Raw genomic sequence first — 23,635 nt, forward strand, 5'->3', positions numbered from 1 at the left:
ATGTTGTTTTAAGAATTTCCACCATTTGGATCACAAAATTCGAAAACACTTTTACGAATCAGTAAAAATTCTATAATCTAAAAACTGTGGGACAAAAAAGGCAACTTCTCAAATTACAGCAGCTAAAATAATAAACGGGCTGTAAGCTCGCTACATATATATTTTTTTAATTTGCTTGACATTTGCATTCAATCATTTTGTTTTCTTTGGTTGTCTTTTTATTACCAAATGTTAGGGTAGGGAATTGAACTCACAATCTCTCAAGGGAGATGTGTTGAGCTCGCTTTGGCTTTCCTTTTGTTATTTTTAACTTTTTATTATTTATTTTTTTCTTTTACTCGAATGCATCAATATTTTGTTTTTTTTTAATAGTACTGTTTTTAAACTTTACCTAAATAGAACTTTAAAAATAGTTTTGAAACAATAAAATAATTTTTTTTATAAATATAATATAACCCATCTAATTTAATTATCTATATTTCAAATAAATTCTAGACTTCACAAAATTAATCTCTCCAAAATAATTGAAATTTTACAAAATACCTTTAGAAAGTTAATATTTTTAAAGTAAATGTCATCGATATAAGGAAAATATTTAACAACTTCATAAGATTTTAATATTATCTAAATAAAATTCATAAATAATATTAATTTATGGAGAACAATATTTTCCATATTTAAATATTCTTAATTAATTTATCAAACTATTTTTCTGTTATTATAAAAACCATATTAAGATTTTAACATTTGAATATCAGGTAAGTTTGGAGCCTTCTCAACTTTTAAATATATTTTTTTTATTATAATAATATTTACTTTAACTTTTTATTTTCCTAAAATATATTTTTTTAAAATTTTTAATTGTTTTGGTAAAATTGATTTTGTGAGGTCCACGCTTATCTGATTGTAAACTCTATTTAAAAAAGTTTGATTTTGTGAGGTCCACGACTTATTTAAAAAATAGATTTATTAAAGTAGATTTAGTATATTAGAATTTTTATTTAAAAAATTGATTTTTGTTAGTCCAAAACTGGATGTATTTAGGCGAAGTTTAAAAATATAAATAATAAAAAATAAAACTGGGAGACATTCAAATTACAACCTTTATATATTTAATAGTGGGAAGTCTTGAAACTTATCAAATATTTCAAACCAATATTAAAATCTTAAAATGTTTTTTATAATAACAAGAAAAATAGTTTATAAATCATTAAAAATCGTAAATATTGTTCTCTTCGAAGGTACATTATTTAAGAATTTTACTTAGATAATATTAAAGTATTCTCAATTTTGGAGAGATTGATTGCGTGAGGTGGCCAACTTACTGAAAAATATATAATAAATTATATTTAAACAAATTGATTTTATGGAATCCATAATTTATTTAAAACACAGATAATTAAATAATATTTTATATATTGTATTTTCAAAATATTAATTTTGTTAATTTAAAACTATTTTTAAGAACCAACCCGAGTTCAACTGTAAAGTCATGAATTAAATCTTCTATCTGAATAGTTGTATTTTAAGTTTAAAAATAATAGAAAATGAAATAAATAAAATATAAATATAAGTTAAAAGAAACATGGTAAAAGAAAGAGACGCATTTCCGTTGTTTCAAAAGTACTTGTTTTCTCTATTTCAAAAAGTCCGCCCAAACGAGGGCGTTGTTTATGGCGCTCAGCCAGTGGATCGCCGGAGATGAGACCGCGGCGGAGATGCTCGCCAGAGTTTTGAAACAGCGACCCTCCTTGTTCGTTCCGCCTCTCCACAGGCTTCCTCTCCGCGCCGGGAACGTCGTCGAACTTGTTGGACCCTCTGGTTCTGCCAAGACGCAGATCTTAATCCAGGTCCAATTATCGTGTTACATTATCCTTTTGAACTTCTTGTTCGATTTCTAATTGCCAAGACCGATGAAAAGTTGATTTACTTGCTGCATATTCTAATTTGAGATTGCTGCTGTGGGCAGGCTGCAGTTAATTGCATTCTTCCCAAGGAGTGGAACGGGGTCCGCTATGGAGGCTTGGAGTGTTCAGTGGTGTTCATCGACTTGGATTGTCGTCTTGACGTCTCGAGGCTTTCCCAAGTTCTGAAGCTTCGAATTTTGGAAGCCAATGGCAATGGTGAGCTATTTATATCATTTAATATTAATGAAATGTTAATATCAAGGTTGTCTTCACGAGCTGCCATTGTACTTAAGGATATTCATAATGTCTTGGGTTGTTACTCGGATTTATAATGGGTTATTATTTGGTATTAGTGTCTTCTCCCGTTGTACATCTGATATAGAACTAGTTTTAGTTATGGCTATTCTGCTTGCATGTTAAAAGTATGGCGCTCTTAGTACAATTCCAATTATTAACTATTTTTGCAAGAGGATTCTATTTCTTTACTGTGCATGGAGATTAGCAAGGAAAAAGAATTTTACTTTGATTCAAATGTGTCTATGGAGAATTCCCAAGAAAGGTCGGCAATCTGGTATTCCTTCATCACTAGAAAGGACAGTTCTGGAGGCAATGGTTGTTTTCCGTCTCTGGTCTTCAGAGGATGAATTGGAAGTCCGTGGACTGGACTGTCATCTCTAAACAACTGGAGATTTTTCTTTGATCCAACATGACCTTGAAGGTTGGAAATGGGGAGAGACTCAGTTTTATGGTAAGGGGTAGATTCCTGATGAGTCTTTTCATTCCTCTATTCTTTATCATCTGTTTCAAGTTAAAATGTTGTAGATGATTTTAGGAAGAACTTCAACGAGACAGAAGTAGAGGAGAGAATCAACGCCCCTTGAAGGATTATCTTTAAACTTCCCATTTGCAGATTCCCAAAGCGGGAATTCAGACAGTATCAGCATATGCCCTTGCAAATCTTTCCTCAATTTCTTGCTAGTGGAAGAAAGTGCGCTGCCGACCAATACACTGAAGTTTGTCTGGAAATAAATATACCTAATGAAATCCATTATTTGCTCTGCCCATTACTACTTGGAAGATCAATGTCAATGGGAGGAGGATCCCTTCCATGGTTCTCTACTTACAGGGGCGTGTGATGGGTGGAAGTGCCGAGGAAGATCTAGATCATTCGTTTGTTCACTGCTCCTTAAAGTTTATGGGGTTCTTTATTTTGAAGGTTGGAGTTTCCTATGGTATGGTTCCCCTCCCTTGCATTAGGTGGTTTGGGTCCCCAAATCTCATGACAGAGAATTTTTGTGGCCTTGTTTTGTTTTGTGCATCCTTTTGGTTTTGGGAACTTGGAAGTTGGAAAGAGAAAACCACAATGATTTTTAAGGATAGGGACAGGGGAGTTAAGAAAGTATTGAATCACATCTTCTGAGGTTTCTGTTTGAAACTCCTACTTGTGGATTTTTATGTAACTTCTCATTATTTCTAACCTCCTAATTTTGAGATCAGAGTGCTTTTCTATGTGTTCCATAACTTTGGTTTAGCGTGGGATTCTAGTCCTCTCCACCTCTTTAGCTACTTTTCTTTTTCAGTAAAACTTATTTTAAAAATCCAGTCCTGCAATGAACATTGTTGTAATTGTTATCTCTACAGGTGTTGGGTCTGTTTATATTTTAAGGTTTGGGCTTTAGTAGGATTTATGTGATTGGATTTCTCGTAGCTTTTCACTATATCAATGAAAAGTGTTTCTTGTTCAAAAAAAAAAAAAAAAACTGAGTAAAAAAACACCAGAACAGTCCCATGTAGCATTGTTCATAATGAGAAATAGACTTAGTAATTTTCTGTTGTTTGCTTAGTATCTAGTGAGTGGGTGAATCAGCAGGCTATGATGTAGTTACCTGTTAAAAGGTGCCCAAGTTTCTTGTCAGTAGCTCCAGTTTACTTGTACTTGTCATTGTCTTAAGCTTTGCTACAGAACTGGCACAGAGGCCGTCAATAATCTAAGAGGCACAAACACTTCAGTTTGGATAATGTATCCGTGTTGGACAGTTTGACACATAAAACACATATCGGATACTCGTTAGCTCAATAGATGTATGTCACACACTAGCTATACAAAGTGAATATGGATTCAACAGTTGTTAGGCGCCTGTTGATAGAATTTAGAAAGGAGAGAAGATTTCGTCCACCAAGCGGGACGAAGCTGGAGTTGGTTACACACAAATCTACTTTGATTCGATATCGAGCTGTTAAACTTCCAAGAGAAAGAAGATCGACCCAATTCTTGTATTCCCTTACTGAACGGAAGGAACGGTTCCCCTACTCGCTTGCTAATTGACTATAGCTAGAACGACAGATCCTTATCAGTTCAAGTGATAGTCTTTGCCATTCGGATGTGGAAAATTATTTTGATGCACTTGTTAAGTATAAAAAATAGACAAAAATAGTAATATAGTACGAAATAATAAATTTTAAGAGTAAACAAATCAAACTCATTTTTTAAGCATAAAAATGTGTCAGCTTATTGACTTTGAGTTTCCTTCCATTCTGGCATAAAATGATATGTACTTAAAAAAGTGGTAATATTTTAACAATCGTGTCATTGTCGTGTCTGTGTCCTAGATGTTTAGAAAATGTGTCATCGACACCGTGTTGTGTCGTATCCATATCTGTGCTTCTTAGTCAATTATTAGTAATCTCCTTGAAGAAATATTGTTGGTCGTTGCTTGCGGGGAGGGCGGGGGGTGGAACTACAACTCTCAAGGTGAACCACTATTGCCAAGTAGAGATATGTATTATAAACAAAAGAGCCGAAACAGCCCTTAAAATCTTCAACATAAGCTGGTGCTTTCCAAATACTGCCTCTAACGCCCTTCTGCAGCTTTTCCAAGGACCTAATTTTAGAGGACAAGCAAATATCCTTTGGTTCATTGGAATAGCCGTTTTGGTTTGGAAATTGTGGTCTGAATGCAATAAGAGGTGTTTTTTGGACCAAGAGTAAGATAGAAGAGTCTCTTGGGAGAATGTTAGAATTTTTGTTTCTTCTGGGGCTTCTACTAACAAAGCTTTTTGTAATTAATAGTATTTCTCAAATATTTTCCAATTGGGAAGCTTTTTTGTAATTCCTTGGTTGTGGGGATATCTCATCTCCCCTTTTCTTTTGTACTTTTCTTTTTGTACTTCCTCTTTGATAATGAAAGTCTAGTTTCTTATCAAAAAAAAACAGCCCAAGGGTTGGGTAGAGGAAATCTCAACCCAGCTTCCTAATTGTTCACAAATGTGGAGAAGCTAAAATTACAAAAGATATATCTATGATTGAGATACTACCGAGCAGTGATTAAAAAAGCGTGCTTAGGCGCGTCCAAGCACTGGGCGCAATAGATGCGCCTTGCCTTGAAAAGGCGAGACGAGTGTAGTGAGGCGCGCGCCTCAAGAGAAGCCCAAAGCACAATAAGCGTGTGTTTCATGCAGTGTTGTCGAGGCGCACCTAGGTGAGCGCCTCAGGCGAGAGGCGAGGCGATTTCGCCTGGGAGCGCCTTAAATGGTGCCAAGGCGAGCGCCTTCAACCGGGCGCTCGCCTTGGTGCGCCTCCCTACGCCTGGGCACGCCCTCGCCTTATGACGAGGCGAGCGCCTCGTTGAAGCGAGGCGTTTCACGCTGCTTTTTTTTTTTTTTTTTTAAAATGTTAAAAACCCACGAAAAACAACCTTGAAAACCGAATATCCAGAGCAAAAAATCAAAATACCCACACCCGAAAGGCTTTTTCCTTCACTGTGTACACCACTTTCGTCCTTGTATTATAATTTTTTCGATTTTTCTCTTCGATTCTTCCTATGTTTGCTTCAATTCTTCTTCAATTATTCAATTCTTCATCAATTCTTTAATTGAGAAAAAGAAAAAAACAATAGAAGAATTAAAATTTAAGAAAGAAAAGAACCAAACAATAGAACACTAGAAGACAAAGAAGAAGAGTTGGAGAAAAAGAAGAATCAAGGAAGAAGTTGGAGAATAATGGAAGAAGAATCAAAGAGAAATTTGAAAAACCTGCAAATTGAAACCATGTCGCTTCAGTTCTTCTCTCCTTTTCTTTTTTTACATTTCCAAGCAGCCCACCTTTTCTTTTTTTACATTTCCATTTTCCAAGCCGCTCTCCTTTTCTTTTTTTACATTTCCATTTTCCAAGCCGCTCTCCTTTTCTTTTTTTATATTTCCAAGCCACACTAAACAAGTGCTAGTGCTAGAAAATTTACACCTGCAATTAAATTGCCATCTGGTGGCAACACTCCCAATGACAATAAGCACTCCCTACTTTAATGCATGGTTTAATTTAAATACAAATGTTTTTTTATCTTTCTATTTAACCACTGTCTACTAATTTTTTTTTTAGAATTTATATTTTGAATTTTTCTTAAATATTTGAACTTAAGTTTTTAATTTTTCTTAATTATTTAAGTTAAACTTTATTTGCACATTAAATAGTTGTACAAATATTTGCATCTAGAGTATTTTATTTTTTACTAGAATTACTATAGATAATATTTATTTATTATTTTATTAAGTGCGCCTCGCTTCAGTTAGGCGTCGCCTTTTTATCGCCTCTCGCCTCAAAGCGATCAAAGGACTTGTCGCCTTGAGGTGCGCCTTGCGCCTCGAAAACACTGGTTTCATGGGCTTTTTAAATGAAAAGCAAATAATAAAAAAAAATTAAGCAGAAGACAGAAGGTAGAAGATATCTAATGTCAATAGGTAGAAAAGATATTAAAAACTAAGGATAGAGACACCAGAGAGACATACACGAGAAAAGAGAGAAGAAATAAATTCTCAAATTGATTGATGATGAGGAATAGATATACTATTTATAGGTTACAAGAGGAAACAAAATCTAGGAATAACCTCCTAACTTCCCTAACAAAAAAGGAGATTTATTTGCTAAATTTAAACACAAAATCTAAACAACTTTAAAACAACTTCTAACTAAGTCCATAAAATCTTAACTTCTAACTAATTCAACACCCCCCTCAAGCTGGACTATACAGATTGAACAGTTTCAGCTTGATCAACAATCTTTCAAACACGGGCCTCAAGAGTCCTTTTGTTAGGTTATCTGCAGCTTGATCTGATGATGGAACATACATCAGATTTATAATTTTCTCTTCAATCTTCTCCTTGATAAAATGCCTGTCAACCTCAACATGTTTAGTACGATCATGATGCACTGGATTGTGTGCAATAGCAATTGTGGCCTTGTTGTCACAATAGACTTCCATTGAACTATCAAACCTGATTTGAGTTCTTGGAAAAGGAGTTTCAGCCACATTATCTCACAAATACCATGAGATAATGCCCTGAATTCAGCCGTACCACTACTTCTTGCAACAACTAATTGTTTCTTACTCCTCTATGTAACAAGATTACCCCATACGAAGGTACAATATCCTATCGTAGATCTCCTATCTTGAACAAAACCTGCCCAATCAGCATCTGTAAACACCTTAATCTTTCTGTCATCATCCTTTTCGAAAAAAAATCCAAGTCCTGGAGTTCCTTTAAGATATATAAGAATATGATACACGACTTCCATATGTTCTTCAGTAGGATCATGCATGTATTGACTTACAACACTCACTGCAAATGCAATATCTGGCCTAGTGTGGGATAAATAGATTAATCTTAAGACGCTGATACCTCCCTTTATCAACAGGTACCCTATCTACGCTCTCTCCCAACTTATGATTGGGACTTATTGGAGTATCAGATGGTTTACATCCAAGCATTCTGGTCCCTTCAAGAGGTCTAGTACATATTTTCTTTGACATACAGATATACCAGTTCTGCTCCTTGCAACTTCCATCCTTAGAAAATACTGAAGTGTTCCCAGGTCCTTTATTTCGAACTCCTTTCCAAGTGCCTGTTTTAGTCTCTCTATTTCTTCATGATGGTCACCTGTGACGATAATATCATCGACATAAACAATGAGGATGGTGATCTTACCTTGAGAGTGCCTATAGAACATTGTATGGTCAGTTTGAGCTTGGGTATATCCTTGTTTACAAACAGCCTTTGAAAATCGCCCGAACCATGCTGGGAATTGTTTTAAACCATATAGAGATTTCTTCAGCTTACACAGCTTCCCATCATACTTATCAATGTCAAATCTAGAAAGAAGGTCCATGTACACCTCTTCTTCCAAATCTCCATTGAGGAATGCATTCTTGACATCCAGTTGTTGTAGTTTCCAATCCAGATTTGCAGCAAGGGACAAGAGGACACAGATTGTGTTTAATTTTGCAACGGGTGCAAATGTCTCCTAATAGTCTACCCCAAGAGTCTGAGAGTATCCTTTGGCCACCAATCTTGCTTTATACCTTTCAATGGACCCATCAGCCTTATATTTGACAGTAAAGATCCATCGGCATCCTACCGTTGGTTTATCTTGAGGACGATCAACTACTGTCCACGTATCATTAAGCTTCAAAGCCTTCATTTCATCATCTACCGCATTTTTCCACTGTGGATTGCTCATAGCCTCTTGAGAGCCAATGTCTGAACTACTGAAGATAAATGACTATAACCAACACATCGAGCAATTGGATGTTGAGTACACGATCTCACACCTTTCCTAAGTGCAATAAGGAGATCAAGATCATTAGTATTGTCTTGAGGCACAAGGGTAGATTGTTCAGTACCTAAGGACAAGATGGATTCAGGACTTTGCTGTTGAGGCTGTGGTGGCTCCACCCCTCTTTGAACCGTTTGTCGCCGAGAATAAACAAGAGTCTCAGGTTGCTTGTCACTTCGATTTGGGTTGACTTGGTCATCTTCATTATTACAGGAAATAATAGGAACTGACTCTTCTATCTGAGTAATTAGGATGATCGAGATAGATATTTTTGGCTGAGGTGACTCGGTATTTAGACCATCAATCTCCCAAAAATTTCCATCAAGATTACTTGTAATAGGCTCGGTCTCCCCTCGAGGGGAATTTAGAGAGAAAAAAGATTGAGACTAAAAAAATGTGACATCCATGGTAGTGTAAAATTAATTGGTGATTGGACAATGTAGAAACTAAGGTTCGAGAGTGTAGAGACTAAGGTTGGAGAGAATCCAATATCTTGTATTCTCGTTATTAAAGTCTATATATATAGACAAATATACAAGGTTGATCTAATCCTATAAGGAGGAGGCAAATGACAAATTAATATTAATACAAGAATATAAAATATACTAATATATACTCTAACACTCCCCCTCAAGTTGGTGCATATATGTTAATCATGCCAAGCTTGTTAGATAGACAATTTATTCGCGCTCCATTCAATGCTTTAGTAAAGATATCTCCTAACTGCTCTCCAGTCTTCACATATCCTGTAGCCACTAATCCTTGCTGTATTTTCTCACGTACATAATGACAATCAACTTCAATGTGTTTGGTTCGTTCATGAAATACTGGATTAGATGCAATATGGAGAGCTGCTTGATTATCACACCAAAGCTTCATTGGAGTGGTGATGCTAGGCCCCAATTCAATCAGAAGCTGATATATCCATACTAATTCACACACCGAATGTGCCATAGCTGCTCTATATTTTGATTTAGCACTCGAACGCGACACCACGTTTTGTTTCTTACTTTTCCAAGAAACTAAATTACCTCCGCCAAATATACAATATCCTGAGGTTGATTTTCTATCTTCCTTAGAACCTGCCCAATCAGCATTTGAGAAACATTCAATATTAAGATGACCATGATCTTTATATAACAAACCACGTCCAGGAGTGCCTTTCAAATAACATAGAATATGTTCCAATGCGGCCCAATGTTCAGTCGTAGGAGAACTCATAAACTGACTGGATAAGCCATGTTTGACCTCGTAACTGTAAGGTAATTCAACTTCCCTACTAATCTTTTATACTTCTCAGGATCTTTCAACAACTCCCCTCCCTTTGTAAGTTGTAAATTAGGTATCATTGGAGTACTACGTGGCTTAACAGCTAACTTTCCTGTTTCAGTTAACATGTCAAGTACATATTTTCTCTGTGATAAGAGAATCCCCTTCTTGCTCCTTATTACCTCAATTCCTAAGAAATATTTCAGCGCTACCAAATCCTTAGTATGAAATTGACTATGAAGAAAAGTTTTGAGTGCTAGGATGCTTGATGAATCATTACCAGTAATCACAATATTATCAACATATACAACCAGTAAGATAACACCAGACTCAGTTTGTTTATCGAAGACAGAATGGTCCGACTTACTCTTATTCATTCCAAATCCTCAACCATCTGACATAATTTTCCAAACCATGCTCGTGGACTTTGTTTCAACCCATATAAGAATTTATGAAGATGACATATCTTTCCATTCTCCCCCTGAGCAACAAAACCTGGTGGTTGATCTATATACACTTCTTGAAGATCGCCATGGAGGAAGACATTTTTAATATCTAGCTGATGTAAGGGCCAATGGTGAATAGATGCCAAGGAAATGAATAACCTGACAGAGGCCAATTTAGCAACTGGAGAAAAAGTATCAGAATAATCAATGCCATAGGTCTGCGCATATCCTTTAGCAACAAGGCGAGCTTTCAAACAGGCAATTGATCCATCAGGATGAACTTTAACAGCAAACACCCATTTACACCCGATAGGTTTCTTTCCTGCAGGAAGAGACACTAAATCCCTAGTACCATTGTCATTTAAGGCAGTCGTTTCCTCCAACATAGTAGCTCGCCAACCAGGATGAGACAAAGCTTCATGAACAGTTTTAGGAACATATACAGACTCAAGGGATGCAAGGAACGAACAAGTAGGTGAGGACAAATGGTTATATGAAACAAAAGAAGAAACAGGATGAGTACATTCACGTTTACCTTTTCTAAGAGCAATAGGAAGGTCATCACTTGGTCCTGGATCCACGGACGAAGAAGCTGCTGGTATAGGGCATGAGTCCGTAGGAGGTTGCCGACGAGAATAAACTTGAGTAATGGTGGGAAGAGAAGGAACAAACACAGAGGGAGATGTATTGCTAGGAAGCTCTTCAGTAGAAGTAGAGACAATGAAATAGACAAGAAAGTCATCATCTTCTTGTGAACACTCCTCCTGACTGGTACTCAAATATGATAAAAAAAGAGTATCTTCAAAGAACGTAACGTCGGGAGACAAAATATCTATGGAGATCAGGACAATAACATCGATACCCTGTTTGAACACGAGAATAACCAAGGAAAATGCATTTCAATGACTTGGGGTCCAATTTGGTGAGTTGAGGGCGAACATCACGAACAAAACAAGTGCAACCAAATATTTTAGGTTTAATAGGATAGGAAATAAAGGTTGTATAGGACATAGAGTACGATAAGGTATTTCGCCCTTAAGAACTGATGAAGGCATACGATTAATCAAGAAGCAAGTCGTTGAAACAGCATCGGCCCAAAAGTATTTTGAAACCTTAATGCCCTTGCTGTTTCGAGAAGATGTCTATTTTTCTTTTCTGCAACTCCATTTTGAGATGGAGTATCGACACAAGAGGATTGGTGAAGATTATCGTATTCACTAAAATAGGAGCCAAAAAAGCTCCAGAAAAATATTCTTTAGCATTAGCACTTCGTAGAACTTTAACAGAGCCACCAAATTGAGTTCGAACTTCAGCATGAAAGTTACGAAAATGAGAAAGCAACTCAGAACGATGTTTCATTAAATATAACCAAATTATACGGGAAAAATCATCGACAAAGGTAACAAAATACCGAAACCCACTTTTGGACTCAACAGGACAAGGATCCTAAACATCAGAATGAACTAATTCAAAAAGAGTAGTAGCTCGTTTATTGACTCTAGGATACAAACTAAGACGATGAAACTTAGCAAATTGACATGACTCACAATCTAAAGAATGCAAACTATGAAATTGAGGATGAAGATTCTTTAATGCGGAGAGAGATGGATGACCCAAATGACAATGTTTTTCGAACGGAGATGGTATTCGAGTGCAAATAGTAGCTGTAGGTATTTGTGTATCAAACGTGTAGAGGCCATTGGATTGACGCCCTTTACCAATAGTCTTCTTCGTCGTAAGATCCTGAAATAAGCAATAACCAGGGAAGAATAAGACACAACAATTGAGATCACGAGTGAGTTTACTAACAGAGACCAAATTAAAAGAAAATTGTGGTAAACTTAAGACAGATGTTAATGAAAGAGATTTGGAAAGATGAATTGTGCCAGAGCTATCAGGCAAAGATGCAGATGGGGAGAAATTAGCAAATAAGTTAGGGTTACCTGACATATGATTTGTCGCACCAGAGTCAATGACCCATTTTGATGCGGAGGAAATAAGACATTACTGGTGTTACCTGACTCAGCGATGACAGTAATCGGATTAGAGGACGATGCTGTCAATGACTCTTGATACTATTGGAACTTAGCAAACTCTTCCGCAGGAATTGTAACTAATTTGCCAGCACTATCAGGAGTAAATGCGACATGTGCAGACTGTGTTTTCTGACCTATTCAACAGCTTTCTACATTCTCGCTTTGTTAGACCAGACTTATGAAATAATTGCACATAATGATATCTCTTGAATTTGGTCTTGGAGCACTAGAATTCCAACGTTGAGTGTTCGAAGTCGTGGAATTCCCTTGGTAGGTATTACCTCGGTTTGCATTTGTACTACGTCCAACCAAAGCATTATTAGACTGAGATGACAACGGGTTGTGACTTCTCAACGCGAAGTACTCGAGTGTATGCCCTTAAAAAGCTGGAATTTCTGAACCAGAGAGTAATTGGTCTTTGGCCACATCAAATCTAGGTGGAAGACCAAGAAGAAAACTTATAACTGCTAGTTGTTAGCGTTGGGCAAGTCGAACTTTTGCATCATTACTATTTGGGAGTAATGCATTAAACTCTGCATAAATTCTTTTGTGTTCCATGAAGTAATTTGTAAGCGATTGGTTACCAAACTCAGGTTGGTAGAAACGCTTGCAAATTTCAAATATTCGACCAACATTTCCTTTTCCAGAATAAAGGAACTCTAAGTATTTAAGCAACTCTTTAACACACTCACACTCATTGACCAAGCCAATAATGTCACCCTCGATCGAATTCTTGATCTGTAGAACTAGTCGAGCATCATCCTGCAACCAAGCTTTCTTGCTCTCATCTCTAGGAGGATCTTTAGTTATGTGATCGTCCATATCAATACTCTACAAAAAAAGACGAACATTGACTTTCCATGAAGAATAGTTTGATCCATTCAACTTATGTTCGGTGATTTTCAATATCATTGGGATAACCTCAGATGTGACGATTGATTTCTTTTCAGCCATAACAAACGAACTTATTTGAACAAAACAACAAAAACAGAACAAACCACCAGAACAGAACCAAACAAAATAAATGAACCAAACTGCTTGAACCGGATCTCTTAAACCAAACAGCTGGAACCAGATATCTTGAACCAAACCGGATTGAATCGGATATCTTGAACCAACCTAGATGAACCGAACCGTTTAAACAAAATCGGCTGAACCGAACCTCTTGAACCGGACCTTTTTGAAACCAGAAACCCTAAAACCCACGACAATCAGAAGGACAAAACCGGACAGACGGCGACGGAAGTGCACGACGAAGACGACGGGCGGCGACTGATGGTGACGGAAGCGCACGGCGACGGCGATGGGCTGCGACTGGCGGCGTCGAAAGCACGAACGATGGCAGGACAGGAACCACGTCACAAATCCCGATTATAAACCCGCGAATCAACAAACGAAAATCCCACGAATGGCAGTGTTGGCGACGGTGGCAACGACAGTGGGCGATGGTGGCAGCGGGAGTGGGCGACGGCGGCAGCGGCCATAGGCGACAGTGGCAGCGGCCATGGGCGATGGCGGCAGCGGTAGTGGGTTGAGTTGGACGCCAATAATCAAAAACCCTAATGGACAAAACCCTAATGGACAAAACCCTAATGGGCACAAAACCCTAATGGGCACAAAACCCTAAGCTCAAAAATTTAGAAAAGACCTAGGGCTCTGATACCATGTTGAAACTAAGGTTCGAGAGAATCCAATATCCTTCATTCTCATTATTAAAGACTATATATATAGACAAATATACAAGATTGACCTAATCTTATACGGAGAATATTCTGTCCCCTCATCTATGCGAAGAATTTTGATTCTCGTATTAAATTGATTATGAATGAGAGAATGAAACTGTTGAAAGATTGATGCAGTTTCTGATTTTTCTTTAACTAAATAGTCCCAACAAACCCTAGTGTGGTCATCGGTGAAGGTAAGGAACCAACGTTTACCGGACATAGTTTTGATGCGAGACGACCCTCATAAATCACTATGAATCATTGTGAATGGACTGGATGGTATATACTCAACAAATGGATAAGATGTACGAGAGTGTTTTGCAAGTTGACATACTTAGCAAGTAAAAAGGTCATCTTTATGAAAAAGTGAAGGATACAAATGTTTAAGATACTGAAAACTCGGGTGCCCTAAACGACGATGTAAAAGTAGAATTTGTTGTTCTCTTGAATTTGACTCACCACCAACCTAGAGAACTTGACTCTAAGTGTTTGTTTTAGGACTTGATAACGGGAACGACAATTGGCAGTGCTGATGGCTTTGAAGGGCTCTACTACTTCAGGGCCTGACACTTTAAATCATAGTAAACTTCTGAACAAAAATTAGATTGCAACATAATTTAGGCACATGGAGCACAGAGTGCAATGTAATGTTCGGGCTAAGAATAACAGAACCAAAGCCCTTAATAATAGCCGATGACCCATCTGCAAGCTTGACATGTGTCTGAATCGGGTTGGGTGAGTACATGGTAAACATATCATGAAAAGCGATCATATGATCAGTTGCACCTGAATCTAAGTCCCCTTACTCGTGCTTAATGTGCAAAAGTTATTTGGAAAATCAAGCCCATCTCTTCTTCCTTTGCCCCTTCGCTAAAACTGTTGGGTCTAAGATGTTTTCTTTCTTTGGAATCAGCTGGTCCTGGAGTATTTGACAAGTGGCTGAGATCTATTACTCGGGTGACATAGAACTTCAGCCAACATTCTTGCTTTTAAAATTTGAAAAGTTATCGTAAGTACCATTTGGATGTATCTAATTAAGTTTCTGGAATTGCAGATGTCATTAGGATTAGCCATGGTCTCTACCATCTAATTTTATGTTTGTACTTATATCTTACCAAACTTCTTGTATTTTATCCTAGTAAAGAAATAATTTTCATGATATGACAACTTTAACTTGAATTGTCTTTTAATTGTATAAATGGTGTTCTGCCATTAGAAGGATGGTTTTGATGTCAAAAAAAAAAAAAAAAAGGAAGAAAGGAGGATAATATTAAGTTGAAGTCATTTTAAAGCATATTAATAAAATGATATTGATTTACATAAGAATTGGCTTGGTGGTTATGGTATCTCTACTTTCTCGAGGTGTAGGTGCAAATCTTCCCACCCCATATATGTGATGTGATATTTTTTAGAAAATAAAATAAAATAATATTGATTTGATAAGTTGCATTGTGAGAACTAAGGAAACCTAGCACTATGCTCGAACAAACTTTATATTTATGGTACATGTGCTAAAATCTAGTCTAAATTTTTCTAGGATTGTCTAACACAAAAGACTGCGAAAATTTTAATGCACTATTTGCGACATGCATGAGAAGGTTCCTTTACATCCGTTGCTATGACAGTTTTGAGTTTCTTGCCACTCTCAAGGTAAGTTGCTTTGATTCTTCTTATTTGAAAATTGAAATATAGCTACCCTTCATGTTTGAATAATCTGAGTTTTCTCCAATAAATTTCGATTGGTTTCAAAGAGGTTGAGAAGTTTGTTTGATTCTGTTCATGAATTTCGGTTTTTTGTGGTTATCTCCATCAAGTTTTGATCAAGATTTTGGTCTCATTTTATTAAGTGATCTAGATGTTTTCAGTGTAATCGATCCGTTTGTAATTTTGGGTCTTTAGGTTGGTCTTTTGATTACCTGTTTTTTTTTTGTTCTCTTGTAAGTTGTTGCTGCTTCTTTCTATTTCCATTTTGTTAAAAAAGGAAGATTTTTATTTGGAGGTTCTCTGTGTTTTCAATGGTGGGAAAGACTGTATTTGGAGGGGTTGGGTTCAGCTTTATTCTTCTAAATTTGGCGTGGGGTTTCGGTGTTTGGAAGGAAGGGTTGAAGTTACTGCCTTTAATGTTTGTTGAAGAAGATCAAGAGTCTTTGTTTATGTGGTGTTAAAACTTCAATTTAGGTTTTGTGGTCATAAAGTTTACTCTGAAGGTAAATCTGGTATTTATATTTGGTTTGAACGTCAATAACAAAGCATTAGATTGATCCTTCTGAGTATTCTACTGGGCTTGGTCTTCTTTCGTTTAAGTTTATTGTAGGTAAATGTCAAGATTTTTTTAATGTGCCCTAAAAAAATAACCTTCATTAAATTCTTAAATTTCCCTTTTTTTTTTTCCTTTCATCAGCTGCTGCTTTGTATTTTAAGACTTAAGTTTACTCTCTACTATTTTGTGCAACCTTCATTGAGTAAAATTTGGCTATGTAATTCTTTAGAGCTTTTGGATTTCAGACCATGCACCATAGACTTCAAAAAGAAAGAGATGTCCTTGGAATTGGGGTACATCTGCTCATGATTGACAGGTTTGTGCTAAAAATAATTTGGAACCATGTGGCGTGTCTCCTGCTATATGGAATTTTCAATGTCTTCTTAATAGTTGATATATTTCATGAACCTGAAAAGATAAAGATGCAGTCATTCTTATAGTTATATTTTCTACTTCTTTGCATATGCTTATCTTTCTCTGGCATGCCATTTATGCCAGAGGACTACAAATTGATTTTGCTAGAAAGAGTATACTGTAGAAGGTACTAATTATAGAATTCACGTTCATTGGTGTGTGATGATTCCTCTTTTGTTCATAGTGCATGTAAGAAGAAAAAGGTTTCTCTAGATCAAAATTTGTGTCCTGTACATTCATTTTTTCAATTATGGTATAAAATATATAGCATAGATTGGTATTGTCTAGGGGTGTACATCGGTGGGTCGGGTCGGTTTTCAGGCTGAAATCCCCGCCGATCGACATATGGTCGGATTCCAAAAATGGAAATGGACCGACCGACGTGATGAAATTTTTTCCGACCGAACTTATAGTCGGTCGTTTTCGACCCACCGACAAAATTTTTATTTTTATTTTTTTCATTTCGTATCTTCCATAGACACTTATCCGGTCTCTCTCTTGCCCTTACTTTAAAAAAAAATCATATTCATCGTAGAGAGAAGAAGAGTTGAAGTTAAGAATGGGAGAAGGAAAGAAAAGAGAAGAGAGAGTAGGAACACAAACTTGAAATGAAAATGGAGAAGGAGAAAAATACATATGAAAGTTGAAAGGGGAAGAAAGAAGAAAGAAGATAGAGTTAGATGAAAAATAGAGAAGGTTGGGGAAGAAAGAAGATAGAGTCAGGGGAAAAATAGAGAAGATTTAGAAAGGGTTAGATAGAGAAATTGAGAAAGTAATTTATAAATCAATAAAATAATTAAAAAAAATGTCATCCACGTGAATCACGTGAATGGCAATTAAAATATAAAATTATATTGGATTGGCCTGAATCATGTTCTCCCTGATTCATGCGTAGATTGACGCGTGGATCAATTAATTAAATTTTTTTTATAAATGTATATATGTCGATCGGTTTCGGTCGGTTTGGGGGTTATTTTTCTGACTGACCGACCTCCGACCGACAGAGGCATAAAACCGGCCAACCGACATCAATTCGGTCGGTTTTGGTCGGTCGGGTCGGTTTGTCGGCCAATCTTGTTACACCCTTAGTATTGTCTCAGCTCTCAATAAAATAAAGGCATCTTTCTAGGCACTTAATGATGGTTTATTTGCTAGGATAATGGGAGCAGTTCAGCAGTTCACAACCGTTTTATGAGAGATTAGTTGGGACTTAGAAGTAGCAACTTAAGTGTAAAAAGATCAAGATATTACTTACTAGCTTTGTTGCTAGTGTGGTAAGTCAATTTCTGAACAAACCCTCTAAGGAACACATGGAAGCTGTGTATAGAATATTGAGATACTTGTTCCCAAGGGATAGCTTGGGTGGCTTGGGGCCTTTAGGAATAACTTTGAGGTCTTGGGTTCAAGCTACATGGGACGCAACTTCCACCAAACGATAACTCCTTGCGTATGTACGGGTATGAGATAATGCTCATACCCCCCAGGTATAGGGACATAAAAGCCAAAGGGTTGCTGTCTCCTGGATAATAATAATAAAAAAAAAGAATATTGAGATATCTTAAGCATGATCCTGGAAAAATGGTCTCTCATTCTGAAAGACCACAAACAGATCTTTAGAAATCTGCATTGATATAGATTGGGTTGGATCTCCTATTGAGTGTAAGTGAATATCAGGATATTGTTTCTATGTATGAGAAACTTCTTGTTGGGAAGGCACATATCTCAAATAAAAGTTTAATATCCCCTTCAGACGAATCTATGCCACCAGACTTATTTAAAGCCATCTGGAAGACTAAGAGTCCTAAAAAGGTGAGTTTTTTCACTTGGATTCTTATATATGGGAAGGTTAATACAGCTGAAGTCCTCCAAAGAAAGTTGCACAGGTTTAATCTTATGCCATCCTTCTGTCCTTTATGCCATTCTAGTGGAGAAAGTTTGACTCATATCTTTTTTTATTGCCCTTTTGCACGGCATTGTTGGGAACTAATGATACGCGACACCCAAGCGTATTGAGTTACTCGAGCCACTTGAATCCAATCGTAGAGATGGTTCAATTCGAAAGGCTAAGAATTAGAAGGATTACTTTTCCGGTCGTTACCTTGAGCAGACAGAATACTCAGTATGCTCGTGGTTGGAAATACTCCACGAGTTTGATGGCCAATCAATGAAGCATGCTCCGATTGGTCAAATACAAAAGCCTAAGTTCAACCACACAAAGGGATTCGAATTTTGGGGGGGGGGGGGGGGGGGGGGGTTGCACAAGGCAAGGGTGAGAAACACTCTCAATTTTCTATTCAATGACAATTCCAATATTCTAAGATGTCTTACAATGAGGGGGTACAAGCCTATTTATAGGCTAAGACCCATGACCTTTTAAAGGAAAATAACAAAATTAAAATGAAATTGAAAATTGATATATTCCTAAGAAGTAAAGAACTTGCCTAAAAGTGAACTTAAATTGGTTAATTCTAAAAGAAATAAACCAAAATCAAATCTAAAATCAAATCCTAAATCAAATCCAAGATCAAATAAACCAAAATCATAAGGAAGTCCTTTCCTTATATGGGATTGAGTGGGCAGCAAGGCAGGGCTGGGCACGGGTGCTGATGGCGTGCAGGGCGATGGGCGGTATGGGCGCTAAGGGGCGAGCGGTGTGTGCGGGTATGGGTGCTAGTGGCGTCACGCCACTGGCGTGTGTTGCATGCGGGCACTTGGGCATGGGGTGCGTGGACAGACATGGCTGCGTGCAGGGGCGCTGGCGTGCAGGCGTGAGCAGCAGGCGGCGTGTCATGGTCATGCTCGTCGAGGGCTTGTTGCCTGTGGCCGCATGCCCATAACAACCTCTTTCAACATACTTTTATGCCATGTATTTAGTTTTGTTTGTTATTTTCTTTTCCTTGTACTTTTGGTGGCTAGTGACTCCTCGCCACTTTGCACGTTCATGCCTGCCGTATCAATTATGCCTTAGAATGTACTATAGGGGGGTACACCTAGTCATCTTTCTTACATTGCGTTGTATTCTTGTCTTGCTGTTAATCTATTCTTTTGTATTCAAGCTTACAACAACTTTCCAAAATGCTTTCAAATGTTTTCCAAAATCGTTTTCTCGAGAACGGGGGTGGAAGTTGTGACATATAGCCTTTGTGCCACCGGCTATTCGATTTCGTATTGGCTGACTTGCTAGAGGGTGGAAGCAAATGCCGCACAATCGCTTTTTGAGTCCTGTTAAAGTGTGATTGTGACACGGCACGTGCAAAGGTTGGCGCACGGGTGGGGCGCTGTGATGTTAGCGCGGTAGGAGCGCACGCTTGCGAGGTTAGCGTTGCAGGTGGTTCGCGCGCGCGCTGGGGCGTTGGCCGCTGGCCTCTTGTGAGGTTAGCATGACAGGAGCGCGCAGGCGCTGGCAGGACAAGGGCGTGCGTGGGTGTTGTCGGCAGGTGGGGGCGCGGGCTGGATCCTGCGGGCACGACAAGGGCGCGCGTGGGTCTTGTTAGGTTAACTCATCGTTGGTGGCGTAAGTGTGCACGTTGTGGACATTTTGTGTGCGGTCGAGTTCTCCTCTTGGCTTGACTTGATTCCAAGGACTTTAGGTCAATTATGATCACATCAACTAATCTTTGAGGAATTTAATATGTCATCGACAGTTAGCAACATAGCAGCAGATAATGTCCTTCAGCTTCTCCTCGGGCCCCCTTTGAATTCTAAAGCCAATCTTTTGTGGCTTAATGCTATTAAGGCCATGCTTTACGAGATATGGTTCAAAGGAACTCTAGAGTGTTTGAAGACAAGAGCAATCATCATTAGTGTGCTTCAATATAGCTAAGTTCAAGACTTCTCAATGGTGTTCTTTATCGAAATTATTTAGGAATTGTTGATGCGTGGACAATTCCAATTTAAATTGCCTCGGGATCTGCAACAACTCGATGATCAGGGACCTGCAAAATCAGATTAGTCTAAACCGGTGCGACCTTAGTCACATGAACTCCGATGCTAAAGTCAGCGCAATGAACGAAGCAACTTTGTGTGAAGTAGCTAGTCTCTTTTTTTTAGCTTACCTCTAGGGTTTGCTTTCCCCTTTACTTATAGTTGCTCGAGCTCTTCTAGGGTTTCTTCACCACATGACTTGTAACGGATTGGGGAGGAAAGGAGGATTGGGGAGGAAAGGAGGCTTATAGTGGATGACGGAGGGAATAGGGAGCGTTGGGCTTGGCCCATGGGCTGAGCCCGGCTCGGAGTCGAGCCCTGCTCGACCTAGCCCAATTTGGGTCCGCCTCGTTTTTTTCCTCCTATAACAGGAATTATTCCCCTAGCATGATTTGCTCCAACTGGGATGTATTTATCGTTAATTGTTAGGTTTTTATTTGTTTATTTTTTTCATGTTTCACTCTTTCGAGAGTTTTTTTATTTGGACATTATTGTCCTTTTCATTATTTTAATGAGAAGTTTGTATCTTGTTCAAAAACAACACGTTGTTGACATATTAACAAGTTGTTGACATTTTCTTCTTCTACTCAGCATACTACGAAATTGTTTGCATAATTTTTTATTAAATAGTGGTATAAAGGTTGAATATGGAATTTCCTTTCTTCTAGCATTGGAGCTTATCATTGGGTTGATCGCGTCTCCTCATCCTTGCCTTTGTGGGGTCACAACAGGTAGTGCCTTTAAATTTTAAACTGTTTAATTATATATATATATAACTCCCTTTTATTTTTTGTCTTGTCTCTAGGGGCTTTTGCCCTTTTGCTTCTTTTCAATCCCTGTCCTTTCCCTCTTTTGCTTTTAATGTTTTCCTTTTTCACTCCTTTAGGAGTTTGTATCTTTTTTGGTTCATTTTCATATTTTCAATAAAAGTTCATATCTTGTTCAATATATATATAGACACACACTTGTCAAATAGGATATTAAACTTTTTCCTTATGTTCCAATTTAAATCTTCCATTAGCTTCTTAATGAAATTAAATGGACTACTATTTGAGCCATGTCAATATTTTTTTTTTCAATTAAAGTACTGTCTCTTATTTTAATTTGTCACGGCCACGGGTAAAGTAGGGCTTGTGAGAGATAAAAATTCCAGCTACTTTTTATCATGTGATTGGTGCCTTACGGTCAACTATCCAAGTGTTCTTTATAGACATTTCTTGAGAAAGATTTTTAGATTTTCTCTGAGCATGTACTTTGTTTCTTGACACATCTCGTAGTCCCTCATTTTCCTCGGTTGATTTTGCCCTTTTCAAGTGCGCCTCAACTTGCTCAGGCGTTTTTGCAACAAAATGCAGAGGATATTACTTTATTTTAATTTTTCTGTATTTTTTATGACCAATACTCTGGAAAGTCGATTGGACATACTAGGATGATTGATGGTTCTACTACTTTGATGAATCCTTTTACTAGGTTTCTCTTTCTATTTTTTGAACATGAAACAAAATCTTTCATTGAAATAATGAAAAGAAATAAAATATTTTTTCAAAGATAAAAACTCCAAAATGGAGTGGAAAATTAGAAAATGGAAATCTAAATTTGGTATATGAAGCATCCAAATTTAAATGAATGTCCTATAAGGAGAAATATATAAGCAATTTGAGAAGCACGTAGTCTAGCAAACTCAAGCTGATCCAGCCAACTATGGTACTTATCCTTGAAAATTCGTTGATTGTTCTCCAAAAAAAAAGTCTAAAAAGGATAGCTTTGAGTCTGTTAACCCATAGTAGTAAAGAATAGATTAAGACTAGGAAGCACCGGCACGTGTCTGACATGCTAATTAGCGTGTCCAAATATATTTTTTATTTTTTGGACACTCGGGCGACATGCTAGAGACATGGCGGGGGACATGCGATCTTCTGAATCGTAATGTACATAATGGAACAAATTAGATCATCTGATTCAAGAACTTATAGAAAAGCGAGACTTTTAGTCACTTGAATGATGACACATCCTCAACATTTTGAGAGTTGGCGAAGAACAATATAGAGAGCTAAGAAGAAACGCAAAAGAAGAGAAGAAGAACATAGCGCAGAAGAAGAAAAGAAATAATGGAGGCGAATGCAAAAGAAGAGGATAAAGAAAAATGAGACGAGAAGAAGAAGGAAAATGTGGTGGCAGCGTTGAGAAAGGAGGAGGAGAGGAGGCGAGAAGAAGGCAGCAGGTTGTGAGGAAATGGATAAAAACTAGGATTGAGATTATTAAGTGGGAAAAAGAGAGCGCAACATTAGGAAATGAAAATTAGGTTTTCTTTACTTTTCTTTTAACAAGAAACAAACTTTTCATTGATAATATGAAAAAGAAGAAAAAAGTTGAAGGATACAAGCTCTCCAAAGGAAGCGAAAAAAAGAAGAAAAACAACCAAACAAAGAAACCAAAATACAAGGTAATAGATGAGAATTGAAGCAACTGACCGCCAGAATGAAGAAGTAAAGAATCTGAAACCTCCCTCCACCAAGAGAAGACAAGAAAACTAAAAGATCTCAACCCTCAAGACTGTTGCAAAGCGGAAGTAGCCAAAAACCTATTGCCTCTTAATTAAAGCATACCTATTCAGTGATTGGAACTTGGGTAATGCCTACATCTTCAAAATATTTAAAAAAACTTTAATTATCAGTGCAAGAAGCCTTTTCAACTACCAAAAGGTTGTTCCCGAGGGAGAAAGCAAGGTATCCATTTTTCCATAAGAGTGTAAGTGGTCGTTATCCTTTGCAAAAGGTAAATTAAAATCCTCTGTAAAGAAAACCTTTGATAATCTTCGTTAACAACCTTTTGATCTTCCAAAGATCCTCCTGAATCCTCACTACTGACACTAACATTTGAATTCTTCATCATCATTAGACAAACGTAATCCTTGAAGTATTTACTTGACTGCTCACTTGTTGAGTTAATGATACCATGGCTGAGAGGTGAATTGCCCTTATGGATCCCCTCCTCTTTCCTTTATTAATCTCGGCGAGTCATTCTTTTTTCTCGAATAAAAAAATGGAA

At 37.4% G+C, this 23,635-nt stretch overlaps 1 protein-coding gene and 1 long non-coding RNA gene across 12 annotated transcripts in view; both read left to right on the forward strand.

The window, feature by feature from the left end:
* The first annotated feature begins 1,584 nt into the window (after positions 1-1,584).
* Positions 1,585-23,635, forward strand: part of XRCC2 (homolog of X-ray repair cross complementing 2 (XRCC2)) — a 46,559-nt gene continuing 24,508 nt past the window's right edge. For 3 of the 11 annotated variants that reach the window (XM_088117563.1, XM_088117562.1, XM_088117560.1), the window contains exons 1-5: positions 1,586-1,850; positions 1,970-2,123; positions 15,527-15,639; positions 16,495-16,565; positions 21,256-21,318. In XM_088117563.1, coding sequence (XP_087973689.1) covers positions 1,674-1,850; positions 1,970-2,123; positions 15,527-15,639; positions 16,495-16,565; positions 21,256-21,318 — 578 coding nt within the window. In that variant the 5' untranslated portion in view covers positions 1,586-1,673. Of the gene's footprint in view, positions 1,851-1,969; positions 2,124-15,526; positions 15,640-16,494; positions 16,566-21,255; positions 21,319-23,635 lie in introns of all 11 variants that reach the window. The other 8 variants (XR_015787220.1, XR_015787219.1, XR_015787221.1 and 5 more) reach the window with 4 other exon arrangements.
* LOC148209182 (uncharacterized) lies at positions 2,130-3,416 on the forward strand. Its single transcript, XR_015787222.1, has 2 exons — positions 2,130-2,655; positions 2,740-3,416. It is a non-coding gene; the product is annotated as an uncharacterized LOC148209182 (long non-coding RNA).

This window comes from Momordica charantia (assembly GCF_013281855.1).
Source record: "Momordica charantia cultivar OHB3-1 chromosome 9 unlocalized genomic scaffold, Mcharantia_2.0 BLBB01000009.1, whole genome shotgun sequence".
Lineage (NCBI taxonomy): Eukaryota > Viridiplantae > Streptophyta > Magnoliopsida > Cucurbitales > Cucurbitaceae > Momordica > Momordica charantia.